This window comes from Mus caroli, chromosome 15 (genome assembly GCF_900094665.2).
Source record: "Mus caroli chromosome 15, CAROLI_EIJ_v1.1, whole genome shotgun sequence".
NCBI classification, from domain to species: domain Eukaryota; kingdom Metazoa; phylum Chordata; class Mammalia; order Rodentia; family Muridae; genus Mus; species Mus caroli.
In genome coordinates, this window is record NC_034584.1 from 77,631,926 (window position 1) to 77,647,684 (window position 15,759).

General features: G+C 53.1%; 1 protein-coding gene across 2 annotated transcripts in view; it reads right to left on the reverse strand.

Moving 5' to 3' along the window:
• Scube1 (signal peptide, CUB domain and EGF like domain containing 1) overlaps positions 1 to 15,759 on the reverse strand; it is a 119,777-nt gene that overhangs the window by 25,420 nt on the left and 78,598 nt on the right. For both annotated transcript variants that reach the window (XM_021183319.1, XM_021183320.2), the window contains 2 exons: positions 7,595 to 7,711; positions 3,780 to 3,902 (listed from right to left, as the gene is read on the reverse strand). In XM_021183319.1, the coding sequence (XP_021038978.1) occupies positions 3,780 to 3,902; positions 7,595 to 7,711 (240 nt within the window). The remainder of the gene's footprint in view (positions 1 to 3,779; positions 3,903 to 7,594; positions 7,712 to 15,759) is intronic.

A 15,759-nucleotide genomic window follows, 5' to 3' on the forward strand; every position in this document is an offset into this window, starting at 1 on the left:
TGCGCCACTACGCCCGGCTCATTCTTGGGATATTTTGGCAAAGAATTGTGGCTGCTTTTTGCCCTTGTCCTAGAAACCTACCTGACGCTAAACTAAAGTGTTGGTTTGCTTGTCTGTTTTTGGATTAATGACAGAGGGGATTTCAAGACAACCTAGTTTCAACTGTTTTATTCATGTGGTTGCTAGTGGTCACTCTTATGAAGATCTCTAATGAAAAGAAACAAGCAGGACAAAGAGAAACACATACGTGGGGCATGAGGAGAAAAGGACACCAGAAAAGGTGATATTGGAGCCAAGTCTTGAGCTCCAGGGGATCAAAAGTTTAAAGAAAAGCAGATGCTGAATGGAATAAAGGGCGTGGTGACCTTGGGGCAAGGCCCCTCCCAGCTAAGCTTCCAAGTTGTAAAAAAGACAGTCTAAGCTGGGAAAGGAACCTTCCACCCTGAGAGTTGATTCAAATGTTATTGAACTGGGGGCCAAGTTCCCCAGCCCCCAAAAGCAGAACTTGGCAACACTGGCTGAACATTGGTTCAGGCTTTAGAGTTGAGAATACAAGAAAGGGATTGTAGAATCGCTGCGCCGTGCCCTCACCCCCACCCCCATGGGGGGAAACTGTAAGGGAAGCTGCAGAGGCCAGGCAGGCATGTGTTAGGGTTGTCCCTGCTTGGAGGCTCAGAGAGGGCCTTGTATGGAACTGTGAAGAGGAAACCTCCATTGAAAAATGGAGACCCGAAAATGTTGGAGATACCAAAGCACAGAATACCTGCCAAGGAGAGCTGCTAACAGGGAGTAGAACCAGCCAGGGGGAGGCAGAGACAACGGCATTGAGAGATGCACAGAGAGACAGAGTCACAGAGAGACAGAGACACACAGACACACAGAGATGTGTTTCAGTCAACAGAGCTAAAAGAAGTTAGAGATCTGACATCAGACATGGAGACACAGAGTTTGGTGACTGCCTGCTGCCTTTTTGCTTTTGCTTTGGTCCAGTTTTTCCTCACTAGGGTCCCCTTTGTTTCTTTGGTAATGTCTAGTGAAGGTATGTGATCTGTTTTTTTTTTTTTTTAAATTTTGATTTTATAGGTTACACTTAAGAGCTTGCCTTGAGTCTCAGAAGAAGCTTTGAATTTTTAAGCAGTCTTGAGACTGTGAAAGACTATGGAGACTTTTGAAGTTGAACTAAATGCATTTTCCTTTGGTTTTCTTTTCTTTTCCTTTCCTTTCCTTTCCTTTCCTTTCCTTTCCTTTCCTTTTCTTTTCCCTTCCTTCCTTCCTTCCTTCCTTCCTTCCTTCCTTCCTTCCTTCCTTCCTTCCTTTTTGTTATTGATTGGGTTTTTTTTTTTTTTTGACAAAATAGGGTTTCATTATGTAGCCCTGACTTTTCTGGAACTCACTCTGTAGACCAAGCTAGACTCAAACTCACAGAGATCCAGCTGCCTCTGCCTCTGCCTCTTCCTGAGTGCTGGGATTAAAGCAATGATCCATCACTGCCTGGTACATTTTTTTCTTATGACATGGCTACAAGCCTTTGGGGGCCTGGGAGTAGAATGCGGTGGTTTGAATAAGAATGGCCCCCCATAGGCTCAGATACTTGAATACTTAGTCACTAGGGAACAGAACTGTTGGAAAAGATTATAAGGAATAGGAGGTGTGACCTTGCTGGAGGAAGTGTGGCTCTGTGGATGAGCTTTGAGGTTTCAAAAACCTACACCAGGGCCAGTCTAACTGTCTACAGATCAGGAGGTAGGCTCAGCTACTCCTCTGCTACCATGCTCCTCTCCTCCATGATAATGGGCTGACTGACCCTCTACAACTATGAGCCAGCCCCCAGTTAAATGATTTCTATTATAAGAGTTGCCTTGGTCATGGTGTCTCTTCATTGTAACAGGACAGTGACTCACGTATAATAGTTATTTCTCTTAGCGTTTGTGCCTAGGGTAGACTTGTTTCCTATAAGCATTGGATCCATTTCTCCTGAGAAGCTTGTGAAATAGACACCCACCTGACCCTCCACGGGCACAGCAGTTAAGAGTTTGTTCTTTGAATATATTGGCTCTAGCTCTAGTGATGTCATACCTCTATGTATGTGCTCATAAGACACTAATGCAAGGAAGATGCTGTGCCATGGGTGCTCAAGTGAGGGTGTGAGGTCTCCCTGGGGTCTGGGAGGACCTCCTGGGTCACGGATAGGTCCTGCTTGGAATGGAGGAGGATGCCCCAGGCAAAGGCAGGGAGGCCAGGGGACTGCATGAAGGTCAAAGGGCACTGGGATAGTATGAGGGTTCTCTAAGGAGCTTGGACCTGAGGAGTCTTCAGATAGATGAGTTGGAAAAAGGTAGAGACACAAATGGGGCTGGGTAGGGAGGATGCTAGCAAGGCTGTGATGCAGAGCCTCAGTGTGCCTACTACCTTGTTTGCTCCCTCAGGGGCAGTTGAGGATTCAAAGTCAAAGGATCTTTGGCCAGCAGCCCTCAACCTTCCTGACGCTGTTATTTCTTAATATAGTCCCTCATTTTGTGTGACCCCCAATCATAAAATTATTTCATTGCTACTTCATAACTGTAATTTTGCTATGTTATGAGCCATAATGTACAACATCTGATATGCAGGATATCTGAGATACATACAATCCCTGTGGAAGGGTCCTTTGACTCTCAAAGGGCTTGTGGCTCACAGGTTGAGAATTGATGCTCTTGGCCCTTTGCAGAGTTCGGTAAACTAACAGTGAGACAAAGCCAGAGTGTGGAGGAGCTCTCGGGGCTGGCCAGGCTCCTCGGGGCTGGCCAGCTGCCGGGAGCCTGACCAGCCTGCATCCAGAGGAGAGGGGCCAGGATGCTCATCCAGGGGAACGAGGCTTGGCTGAGGGGAGGTTGTGGTTGGAGCCCTGCCCCAGTGAGTCGAAGGTCACATTGACCTTGGTAACTGACCTCCTCTTACCAGGACCTGGGACTTGAGGGCCTCACTGTTCAAACGCAGAGACTGCCAGTCTAATAACTTAAGGGTTGCCTACTCTGAAACTACTGGGGCCTCCTGGGAACAAAACAGCCAGACCCTGATAGGAGAGTCAGAGTTAGAACTGAGGCCCTGATGCGTTTCATGTTTTCTCCTGAGGTTAGATCTCCAGGGAACCTGGTTCCTCCCCAATGGCCCTGTTCAGCCCCACTGAGGTCTCGTGTACCCCAAACTCCCACTCCTAAGGGGGCAACTTCCTGCTTCTCTTGGGAAATGATTTGTCCAGCATGTCACCAGTGGCTTTCCCAGGAATCTCCCTGATCACCCTCCTCCTGGGATCCCTGCATCCTAGGGGCCACTAGGTTTGAGTTATCCAAACCACTGTTGGAAAGTGTCTGTGATGTGCCATGTCTTCCACCAGAAGGCAGTATTGTGCCTTCAGAGCCGGCACTGAGAAGGTGTGACTAGGAAGGGAGGACCAGTGGGCCTTAGTTTCCCATAAATATGCATTTTAGATAATGTCTCATTGTGTAGCCCAGGCTAGACTCAATCTTGCAATGTTCCAGCTGGAACTGGGCAAGCACCACCATTCATTTCCAGATCTTTTCTCATCTATAAAGGGGACAGGAGGCAGGGGTTGGATTGTGTGGCTATAAGTCATGAAAGACAGGTCAACAAGCGCAGTCACCAAATTCTAGAGAATTCTGCATCTTGAGCTACCCACTTTGAGTGCTTTGCTCTCCGGGAGTCTGCAAGAATCTGGAAGAAAGGGTCATTGACCATGGCCAGTGACTGTGAGTGGTTCCTGGGGTCTGGTGGGCGCTTACCTTGGCATGTCCGCTCGTCCGTCAGTAGCTTGTGGCCCTTTTGGCAGCCGCATTCAAAGCTGCCCACAGTGTTTCGGCAGAAGTGGTCGCAGCCTCCGTTATTCATCAAGCACTCATTGATGTCTGAAGAGGTTGGAGAGGGAAATAGGCTCAGGTACCATGGAGGGGATGGCCTGGGGAAATGGGGGAGCCACCCTGCCTTATTGATCTTGACCCACCTGCTGGTCACTGCCTAGGGCTAGCCTCAGCTCCCCAGTTGAGCACGATAGGAAGAATCTGAGTGAATAGCTAAACCCTGGCTCTCCAAGGTCTCAGACTTCCCCTGTGATTGGTAAGCCTGTACCTTGTTTTAGGGGAATCAACAGGGACAGTAATGTCCACCCCCCCCAATCCCTTTACCCAAACACCTAGGGAGGCGTTCTGGAACGAGTGGGGCTGCCACAGGTGACATGGGCAAACTGTGCTTTCCCCCTCCTCTCCTGGATGAGGATAGAAAGGGTCCCTCCCTATAACACAAGACAGATGCCATGAGGATGATAGGAAGTCACATCTCCAAAGTGCTGGGGCTGGGAATATCAGTGCCATCGAGAAGCAGGTGTCACTGCTGGCTGCCTGCTGAGGAGAGGCTCTGTGCAGGAGGAAGTGAGGGGGTGAGCCTTCCCAATGAGTGAGTGAGTGAGTGAGTGAGTGAGGGCTGGGCCCACCCCACACCCCCTCTTTGCCTGAGTTCTTCTTTCAGCAGGCAGTGATCTGTACCCCACAGATCACTGACCACACCCATTTCGATGCCCCTCCTGCTGCGGCCCTCAGGAGCAAGCCTGTCAGGTGGCCTCAGCTTACAGTTTCCCATCGACAGGGAGCCTTCTCTTTCAGAGAGTGGGCTTCTAGCTAACACTCCACCTCTGTGAATCTCTCTGTTCGTGTCCTGATCACTTGAGCCCGGATGCTGCCTAGGGTTGGACTCTTGTCGTGCTACCCCCTGCCCCCCATCCCTCACCCTCCAGTCCTAGGAGCCTCCCTAACATCCCATCTGCTCCTGAGCCAGTCAGCAAAGCTCGAAGCTGGCTTTTTTCGGTTCAGAGAAAGCTGCTTTTCTCTCTAGCACAGAATCTAGTGGGGGTGGGGTGTTGTTGTTGGTCTCACATGGACCTCAGCCTTCATTTCTGTTTCTCTCATCTCTTCCCTTTACCCTGTGCCCTCTCTCCCACACAGGCAACCTGTACCACCTTCTACAGTGTATCTGCCAAGTGTGCTGAGGCCTTTGGTTTCCCAGGATAAGAACCACCATACACCCCCCCACCCCGGGAGGGGCGGGGATTCCCCAAGCTCTTCCCTCTGCAACTGTCTACTTCTCCCTGCAGACCTTCATGACTCTGCCCACCCAGTTCTAGAGAGGCCACTCAGTTGTCATGGACTCTGTTCTCAGGGACACAGAGACCCTGAGGTAGGCTTCCAGGGCCCTGGGACTTCCTAAGATTGTTCCTCAAGTGAAGAGTTGAAAGAAGATGTCAATACCAAGGCAAGGATCCCAGACAGTAGTGGCCACAGAGGCCTTGGGCCTTGCGTGTATATAGGGTACGCTGATTGGGGGAGCCACAAGAACACACGGGTCACAACCTCCTCTTCCCTTCTGTGCCAAGGGCTAGGTTGGGCTGGCTTGCAAGACAGGTGAGGATATAGTCTTCCCACTTTGATGAAAGTCCTGGCAGGTGGCCTGTTTGGCCCAGGGCATGGGGGAGGGGGAGAGGGAACTGTGGGTGGAGAAGGAGGCGGTGGGTGGGGGCTCTCCCAGGCTGTTCTGGGAGATGGTGGGAGGAGGGGCTGCCATATCAGAAGCACTCTAGGCTCCCTGTCAAGAGCATCCTCTTTGGGGAAGGGTCAGTTAGCAAGATTCTCATCAGCACTGTACCAAACAGGGAGCCCAGGGCTAGTTGGCCCAGAGCAGAGCTAGGTCTGGAGTAAACTCCCCAGTCCCTTGGCCCCTTGCTTGGGCAAATGCTCCGTCTTCCTGCCCTGCCTCCACCTGCTCTGTTGAAGTAGTCGGCCTAGGGCTTTCCCAGCTGTCACCGCCCCCTGTAGCCACCTGTTTACCCGATGATGAATCCCAGGCTCTTGGGGAAATGCTGAACTTTTGAAGTCATCCCTTTGATATTGTCCCCTGGACCTTTGCCAAGATCAGAGTGTACACCTGACTGGTGAGCTAGAACCCCTGGGCAGGTCCTCAGGTGCACTAGGAAGCCCCTGTTGGCTTGTGTGGTCCGAGTCCCTGAGCCCTGCTGGGACATCTTTAGCCCTCTGTCCGGAACTCTACAACAGCACCCCTGAGGACTGTGGTTGCTCCCTGGCTTCTTGGACTTGGAGATGTCACAGTGGCCACGTCAGGCACTTACACACGAGTCCCTCCCTCTTCCATTTTAGTAGTTCCCACAGAGGAATCTCATCTCTGCTTTCTCTCCTGTCATGGTCACCTGGCCCAAAAGATGCCACCTGAAGTCTCGTTGCTCTTTAAGATGCTGCCCAGAGGCCAGGCAATGCTATGGAACCATCCCCAAATGACAACCTGGGCCTGTGCCTGCCCTACCTACCCTTGACTAGGGCCTGGCTAGCAGTCACTTGAAATGCTGCCCACCCTCATTCTGGTGAAGGCCACTGCCTCCCACCAGATCATAAGAGCTTCATCATGCCTGGGCAAGATGCTGGTCCATCTTTACCTCAGAGACTGACTGAAGCCGTCCATCTCTGTGGTGCTCTTCCCAGCACCTGAAGCCCGTTAGGAGTCAGAGCGCCTCAGTTACATGAAAAGGCCCCATTCTATGAGGACGAATGATTGGTCTTCCTGGAGGAGGTTTGGCCAAACCTAGGCAGTGCCAGTCTGGTTAAAGGGTTCAACCATTTGAAGCAGAGTCCTGGGAAACCCAAGAGTCACTGGGACCGGAGCCTAAGGCTATTACTGTCCCTTTCACACCTATCTCCCTTAAAATGGAGTGCAGATCAGAACACGGTTTGGGCTACTGGCACAGGGTGGGGCAGTGGCTCCTCTCATCTGTCCCCTCTCAGAGCACATATGGCCCAGACTCTTTCTGGCTAGATAAGTTGGCGTCCAGATATGAGCAGCTGGCCTCTATATCTTCACTTCTGACCACCCTGGTCACAGGAATGAAGCACTGCACAGCCCTCTTGTCGAGGGTCAGCCTATGACTCAGAGGGTGCAGCAAGGCCCGAATCTACCCTCTTCTAGCTTGGGGTCCCATATGGCGGCTGGCTTTCTATGACATGGGTGTGCTGTGGGGAAGACAGTGGGAAGTTTCGCCCTGTCTTCTCTCTCGCATAGCTGCAGGGCATCTTACCTTCTACCTCAGTCATTTGTATCCTCACCTCTAGATCCCCCAGTTTCTATGCCAAAGTCCTTCCGTTTCCACCTTTGGTTGAGAACACCTCATACATTTGTGACACACAATGATTCATGTCGTGTGCCAGGCTGTCCCCACCAGCTCTGAAGGGCACGCAATGAAAGGTCAAGGGTTGGCCACACACTATAACCCCAGTCCTAGAGCTGAATCAGGCCCAGGATGTTCTGTGGAGGTTCTTATTCTATAGAATTGGGACCTTCCTGACCAAAACCCAGGACGCCACAGGTGTGCCACAGTACCCTGCCGGGGCCTCTCCCTCTTCTTGGCATCGCTGACAGCCACTCCCGTGGTTGCCAGCTGCCTTCGCTCACCTGTCCTCCAGCCTGGTTATCTGGGCCCAGCTGTAGGACCATATGGGCCGCCCGGGGCCAGGTGGGGCTGCACCCACACAGCCCATGTGCTGACCTTTGCATGTCTTTCCATCTGGCTGCAGTGTGAATCCAACCGGACAGCTGCACCTCACGCCAGTGGCAGTGTCCTTACACGTCCGGTCACAGCCTCCGTTGTTCACTGCACATGTCTCTGGGGAGGGGAGGGGAGGGGAGAGACGACGCTCAGTTTCCCTAGGCACCAGCCTACCATTTTTCCCCATCCGCCAGACCCAGGAATCTGGGCTCAAGTTTTATCTGTGGAACCCTGGCTGTCAGGACACTTCCTGAGCCTCAGGCTCCCCATCTGTAAAATGAGTGACCGGTACCATTCATGTGGAAATGTCTGCAGGTGACTTAGGGCTGCCGGTACTCAAGGGTTTCCCTTCATCCCTTCACATGGGCTCACACCCAAAGCCTTTGCAGAGGAAACGCATGGCATTTTCAGAAGTACGAAAGAACCTTCGAGAAAAGCAGACATGGCCAGGCACCCGGGGTAAAGGTTACTGCTCACAGTGAGGAGGTTGTGTTTTTAGGACCAGTGCTGAGACTAGCCTAGCGGCTACCTAGTGCTGTTTTAAATCTTGGCCCTGCTTGGTTTTAGACACCCAATCCTGCTGGTGACTGCCAGAAGGCTTGGGGAGCTCTTAAGCCCAGCCTGTGTGAAATGGCTCTCCAGCCTGGCCACAGGACTGGGTTCTAATGGCCTGCACACCATTCATCTATCACCCTAGGGAGGCTTGGAGCCGCACATCTGTTCTTGCTGAACCATTTGCCAAAGCATCTGGTTTTTGTCTCCTTGAACCCTGCCTAGCGCTTTTTCCCCCCTTTCAGCAAATTTCAAAGGGGCCAGAGTGTCTGGGGGCACACTGGAGGTCACCAAAGCTGCTGCGGGGGTGAGAGTGATCCTCTACAGGCCTGCAGAGGGCTGGCAGAGCTAGCTCTCCAGGACGTGGTGGCTCAACCACCACCCTCCCAGCCCTCTGGTCATTTGCCACCTGGTTTTCGTCATGAGCACCTGGCAGGCTTGCTTCTCGGGGGAAACAATGCCTGCATGAGGTTGCTTCTCTCTGCCTTTACTGTGGGGCAGGAGAGAGAGAGAGAGAGAGAGAGAGAGAGAGAGAGAGAGAGAGAGAGCACCAGGTGTCCATCTCCACAACCTGTGCTACCTTCTTGCCTCCACTTTGCTTTGCCGGGTGCCTGGCCATGTCTGCTTTTCTCGAAGGTTCTTTCGTACTTCTGAAAATGCCATGCGTTTCCTCTGCAAAGGCTTTGGGTGTGAGCCCATGTGAAGGGATGAAGGGAAACCCTTGAGTACCGGCAGTCCTCACTGCTCATTTCATCGGATTCATGGGATCTTGCCTTTGAACTTTGCCCCAGAGTAGGGGTGCCAGGACAGGGAAGGAAGAGTCACAGCCTATGTGTACTCAAACCCAAGGTCACAGGGGTGGGCGTCATTTGCTGCAGAGGCTAAGCAGTCGCCAGGGACAGCCCCTTCTTTCTCAAGGCCAGCATCCGCACTAGCCATCACCATCTAGAAGAGCCATGGTTGTCACCAAAGGCCCATGTCCTTCCCCCTGGCACTCTTCTGGGCTGACCTGCCTGAGTTTCAGGCTAGCACCTCCAGCTAGGGATGGGAGGTGTCTGTGAGGGGGCTTTGTGGTGTTCAACGCCTATTTCCTTATCCTTTATGATCTGGGAGGCCTCTCCAAGGCACTTCCCTGAAGTCCAGGCTCCATGAAGGCTGACCTTCCTAACACTCAGGTGGGTGGGTCCCCATGCCAGCATGGGCCAGTTCTAACTGGTTTGTGGCCCATGTGTACCTTCTCATCTCCTCCCAGAAGCATTTGCTGGGGCAGTAGGGTGAGATAGAAGGCAGCCCCACACCTGGAAAGGAGAAGACAAGCTTCCCCCTCCTCCTTAACCCCCGGGGCCAAGGTGAAGATCAAATACACTCTCTACTTAAAAGCCATAAGGCCCAGGTGCTGACCTGGAGGGTTCTCACCAAATGTTTCCTTTCCTGAGGTTAAACCAGAGGGGGAATCCTGCCGCCCACCCCAGCAGAGAGCCTGCCAGCCTTTCATGTGGGACAGCCCTCTGGAGAGGGGCAGAAAGGCTACCTGTCTTCCAGGTGTGGATAATTATAGCTCAGTGGCAGGGGGATGTGAGGGAGGGGCAGGGAATGCCGGCTGGGTCTGGGGCCCGGGCTGGGTGGGCCCTGAGCCTCCCTGGTGGTGAAGGTGGGGTTCAGGCATTAGGGACTGTGTCCTCGGGAACCAGACCTGACTGTCTGAGAGTCCTTTCTCTTTGATGGGGCGTTGGGTTTAACCAACGAGGCCCCAGGGACCTGCTGGCCCCATCTGCTTATTCTGTAGACTGAGGTTGAGACAGGGAGTTGGGCTCTGGCACAGTGGTCACCCACCCTTGCACACCCACTGTAAGACAATCTCTCCCATGCCAGGCTTTCATCCCTCCTTGCATTGCCCCAGCCAATGGCTGATGCACAGGCCTTAGGCTCTTAAGTCCTCAGTGACCTTAAGGCTTCTGCGTCTGTCCTTGGGTGCTAGCCCTGGAGCCCACGGCACTTCATTACAGTGATCACCAGAGGCCATACCCTCCTTCTGTCTCCCAGGTCTCACCGCTCTGCCTTCTCAGCTCCTGGACCTCACTTCCTCAATGGGAGCCTGTGCAGACTTGGTGGCAGTGGTTGTTGAGATCTGGACTAACCATACAGTTCCCTGGGCACAAGGGTCCTAGCTAACATCCTTCAGCCTGCCTCTGGTAGACCTGCTCCAGGGGCCTGGGTGTGGCCTGTGTAGTTACACACATGGTTAGACAAAATCCCCAAGTCCCCGCATCCTCCCTAGCAAGGAAGCTCCTTACCCCAGGAATGCTCTTCTATCCATCCCATTGGGGAAGAGTCTCTCCCATACCTTACCTGATCAAACGGCTTCTTCATAGCGCCCAACGACAGTCTCTATTTTTACTGTGGTTCTGCTGTCACTGTCCTGTGACGCCACAGCCAAACAGTCCTTCCTTTAGACCACTGCCTTACTCTAAGTAGCTAAATGGCTTTTGGGAGAATGTTCCCTGAGCAGTTTGATGCCTGGCCTGACCTCCATAGGCACCTCCATCCTCTTGTAGCACAGGAAATCACTTCTGCCCTCCCCACCTCAGCCATATTGTTCCGGGTGAGGGGTGCCACAGAAGGCAGCACATACAGAGCCCACCGAGGTCCCCTGAGGGGCACAGGCTGGCAGGGTGGGACTGAGCATCTTCTCTCTAGAAGTTTCCAGTTAGAAACTTCCGAGTAACTGCTGAAGGCATTGGCAGCCTGCAGTACTGCTCAGCTCCCGTCTTAGAGGACCTCACCTACAGCCTTACCGCTCTGTCTCCCAAGACTAGAAGTCCGCCTACATCTGATGTTTGCCTACCACCATCTCAGAGAAGTTTGGAACACATTCCTGACTTTACAGTGGGTGGGAGATGAGAGTTGGAGCAGAATATTCCAAGGGTTCTGGTTTCTTACCCTGGCCTTCTCTGGTTTCCATCTCAGTCCCTGAGCTGGTATACAAGTTGGCCTGGGTCTGACCACCAGAACTATGGCACTGGAGCATAAGGGGAAAAGGGCCTCTCTCAAGGGTCAGAGGCAAGCTCCTTTATGATCATGGGAGAGTGCCATATCTCTCCGTGCCCTGGCTCCAGGTGAGAGCTACTGGGCTCTACCTAATGGCTGTCCCACCCCTCCTGCAGGAGAAGCATCTTCCAGAGGAATAAACAGCCCTACTCATCTGAGAAGGGACCCTCTTCTCCACTACCCTCAAAATAGCTTGAAGTAGTCCAAAAAAAAATGGACACTTTTGTTAACAGTACTAAAGCTCAGAAAAGGAGTTTGCTCACATGGGAATAGCGTGTGGCTCAGTGAGAAATAATGAGAGGCCCGTGTTCGAAAATGATTCAGAATTTCCAGATAGAGACTGCAGAGCACCAAGCCAATTGTGGACCTGTCTCTGGCCAGCCCTGGTGACTTTATGGCCACAGAGAAGTAGCCTGTGTGTCCAGGTCATGCAGCCATCAAGGGAGCTGGCTAACATGCTTGCCCAGCCATGACACATCAGGCTATGGAGGTCACTGGTCTAGTCCAGAACTGGGGCTTTGGTGATAGATCTCCAGACAGGTGGCAGTCTGTACCCATGGTGGCATGGCTCTCACAGAGGGATGTAAGAACCAAAGGCCCGCTGTCTGGAAGCAGTCCCTTGTGCAGGTTCTGTAGGCTGGCACCACCATTGATCAGCAAGTCTTACCCAAGTGAGGGTCAGCCTTGAGCAGTGGCGCCAGGATAGGCTCCATGTGCCCATGGACTGTGTAAGTGTGGGAAACCTCTCTACACACAGGTCTGCATCTCCATCCGCTCACGGCAATGATAGTGTTCACCGTGTGGCTTTTGAAGGGCCCAGACACAAGGACAGAGGTGTGAGTGCTTTATAGGCTGGCCTGTCATTGTGACCGCTTCATTCCTGGTGTCCCGTTTCAGACTCTCTGCATGTGGAGTCTGCTATCCACTGTCTATTGATGAATCACTGAATAACCATCCTTTCTGAGTAGCTCCGAGCTGGGCAGATGTGCTTGGGACCCAGCTCTGGTCTCAGGGAGACTACAATATAGGGGGCGCTCCAGAGACCAAGAAGACAGTGTTTTGGAACAAGGGAGGAGTCACAGAGAGGAACTGACCTACCTAGGAGCCAGCTGCTTCCCAGGGGACATGGTACAGGGCTAACACCTTGCTTTTTTCACTAACTTCTGCTGGGTGGCCTCTTTAGCTAAAGCTAGTGAAGTCGCTAGGGCTTGAAAGCCCACAGTCCTATACTTTCTGAAGCCCAGCCATCAAGATGACATTATTTGGTTGGTTGTCCCCTCATCCACCATATGGCTTCAGGAAGAACCATACCTGGGTATCCCTTTTGCCCAGTGATGCGCATAGGCCCAGCATGGTGGGAGTGGCTCCTGCTAATGATGGGATAGGCAAGCAAGGGCTTGGGAGGCCCCCCCGAGGAGGAGGAACACAGGGCATGGGGAATGAGTCCAAGCCTGTGTCGGTCCTGGCCAGGAGGAGCAGGGCTGAAGCCGGGGTAAGGAGAGTGACCCCAGGGTTCACGCCCAGCAGGGCAGAGTTCTGTGACTGATTGACACAGAGTTGGGGACAACCCATTGGCCAGTATGCCAGACTTTGCACCTCCAAGCTGGAGGGTTTTAGCCAAAGACCTGACTCCTCTCTCTAGAATACTGGTCCCCACTTGTGTGTACCTGGCCTCACTGAGGGCTTGTCAACAGTGTAGTCTTCTCCCAAGAGGCTCTGACTGGGGTGGAGGTGGAGGTGGAGGTGGAGGTGGAGGTGGAGGTGGAGGTGGAGGTGGAGGTGGAGGTGGAGGTGGAGGTGGGGTGGGGTGGGGAAGGGGATATTCTTCCTGTGGGCCCAGCACCCAGCATCGGCCCAATCCCTTGAAGACCTGACCCTGATGGGGAGCTGCCCCAAGCCCTGGTTGCATCTGTTTAGGCCTCAGTCAGGGTGGGTCCATCTGCCTTTCAGCCTTAGTACTGGCTGTAGCAGCTGTGAAGGAGCCAGCCACTGGCTTTCTCCATCTACCTACTGATTGACCTCTGACCCTCTCCCCTCAGAGGACTACTGACCCCTCCCCAGCTCCCTTCCCTCCGAGATAAAAGCTGTTCTCCCTGGCATAGCTGTTATATGGAGTCTCTTCTCCGTCCCCACTGGGGGCATCTCAAGTCCATCTCTGACATTAGCATCATGTGGCAGGTTTGTATCTGTCACTGTGTTGGGCATAACGAGCAAGGTCTCTCATGCTCTGTCCTGTCACTCAGCAGGGAGTGGTGGAATGCACTTGTGGGAGCAGAGCAGGGGGAAGTGTAATGAAATAGAGAGGTTTGGAGGTCTAGGATGAGGTCGCCGAGGGAAAGCAGGAGAGAAGACTGCACACATATAATGCGATACTACTCAGGGCTGCCCTGTGCCCACGATGCTCAGAGGGTCCAGCAGACCACAGAGGCAGCCTTCATGCTCTCTGGACTCTATCTTCTTAGCATAGCCTGGTGGCGGTGAGGCCCAAGGAGGCCTTTGTTGATAGTGGCCTGGCTATGCAGGGCCCATCCTACAGACCTTAGGGAGACAAACTACTATTAGAGGAGCCATCTTCTGGAACACCGAGGGATCTCAACTCTAGGGATGCTGGGAGCACCAGAGAAGAGCTGCACGAACCTAAAGAGGTTGGGATGTTTACATGGTGGTTGGGAAAGCAGAATCCAACTTGGGGATCCACAGGTTTGCAGAAGGAAGCCTGGAAGGAGCTGGAGGTCAGAAAAACCCAAGAGAGAGATTGAAGCCTGCAGGAGGACAGGCTTCTTGTCTATACTAAGTGACAACAGAGGCTTTTCCTTAAGTCAAGAGGCTTCAAGACACAAGCCTGTCCTGGCCTTCCTGCCCTTTCCCTAGCTGTGAGGTCCAGAGTTCTGGGAAGACGAAGGATGCTCACAGGAGGGGAAGTTCACTCCCAGGAGGGGAGGTGGGTGGGAGTTTTATGTCTTTTCTGTGCATGGCTCAGGGAAGAACATAGCCAGGTCACGCAGCTGGTGAACATCTGGGTCTGTCCTCTTCCAGGTCATACAGTTGGTGGATATCTGGGTCTGTGCCCTTTGCCTAAGTGGGTCTGTCCTCTGGGCTGTGTGGGACACAGTGGTCTGCAGTGTGCAAACCCTTCTGTGCAGAGTCCCCGTAAACAGCAGCTAATACCCAGTGAGCATGTCCTCGCCTGCCCCATGCACAAGCAGACAGGGCCATGGTGTCCGGCTGGAGGGATGGTGTGTGCCACTCGGGACTTGTGGTTAGCTAAGAGGCTGCTCAACAAAGGAAAAGCCCCAGTTCAGGTTTCTGTGGCTGCCCCTGCAAAAAAATGACCCCTGGGCTAGAGTAGACAGTGAGTGGAGGGGGGTGGTCTGAGGGGAGCCTCTACGCAAGGCAGCATGCTCTTTCTTCCAGCCTGGGAGACCCTAGGGGTAGAGATTGCTTCCTCAGAAGGGTCTAGATTATGAGTTCCTGGCTGATATTTGGTAATCCCATGCTTAATCACCCAGCTCAGCAGTCACAGCTGACCAAGGTTAGGCAATGCCCCGCGACTCTCTCCTCACCATTGACCTGCCTCAGGACTGATTCCCTGCTGCCATTCCACAGGCCCGGCTAAGCGGGGACACTGAGGAGAGGCCTGTAAGTGAACACCTGCTCCGGGCTACCCACGGCCAGACACTGCACACAGGGCTCCAGCAGGCTCCTCTAGGGAATACAGCTTCAACCCTGTCCCAAGCAAAAGGGCAAATGAAGCCCAAGAATGGGAGGTAACCCTGGCTGGAGTCAGGGAAGCCAAGATGGAGGTCAGACCTGACTGCCGAAGCTGGGCCAGAATGAAGTGGAAGGAGGGACTCTGCTGTGAGGTTGGACTTCTGTCCAATCACAGGGTCTATGTTGTGGACCGGCTACACATCCTTATCAACAAGCTCCATCTTAGAGGAACCCGAAGCCCTTCCCCCTTCTCCTCTCCACTCCCATCACTTTGCCCATGTCAGTCTTGGAGCCTTGCTTGAGAGAGACTTTTTTATCCTGGCCCACATGCTCATTTCAGGGGGACTTGGCTAGAGATACACAGAGGAGGAGGAGGAGGAGGAGGAGGAGGAGGGAGGGGAACAGGCCATGTCCTTCCCAGGAAGGAGGGCTGGGAGGAAAGAGCGTCATGGGTCTGTCTGTTTCTATACTGGTGAAGACTGGTTTATATTGGTGTGGAGGAGGGTCATGCTGTTTTCTGGCACCTTCCATTCGTGGCGTGTAGATATACACAGCCACTTGGGTGCTGGCAAGGCTGGGACTTGGTTAGCAGAAACCTCAGGAGTTGGGCATGGGCAATGTAATTAGTGATAGAGGGTTCTGAGGTCACATTTCAAAAGGTTTGGGAGGTACATAGGGCAAGGAGCTGAGGGAAGAGATTGTACCAGGGAAGATGGCTATGCCCGCAGCTAAGCACTAGCGAGGGGAGAGACAGGGAGGAGGCTGGGTGTCTAGGGAGAGGAAGTGTGACAGGGTAGTGAGAAGAAGCCATGGGCCCAGGCAGGAAGAGGGTATACTCTGAGATGGCTGAGGTC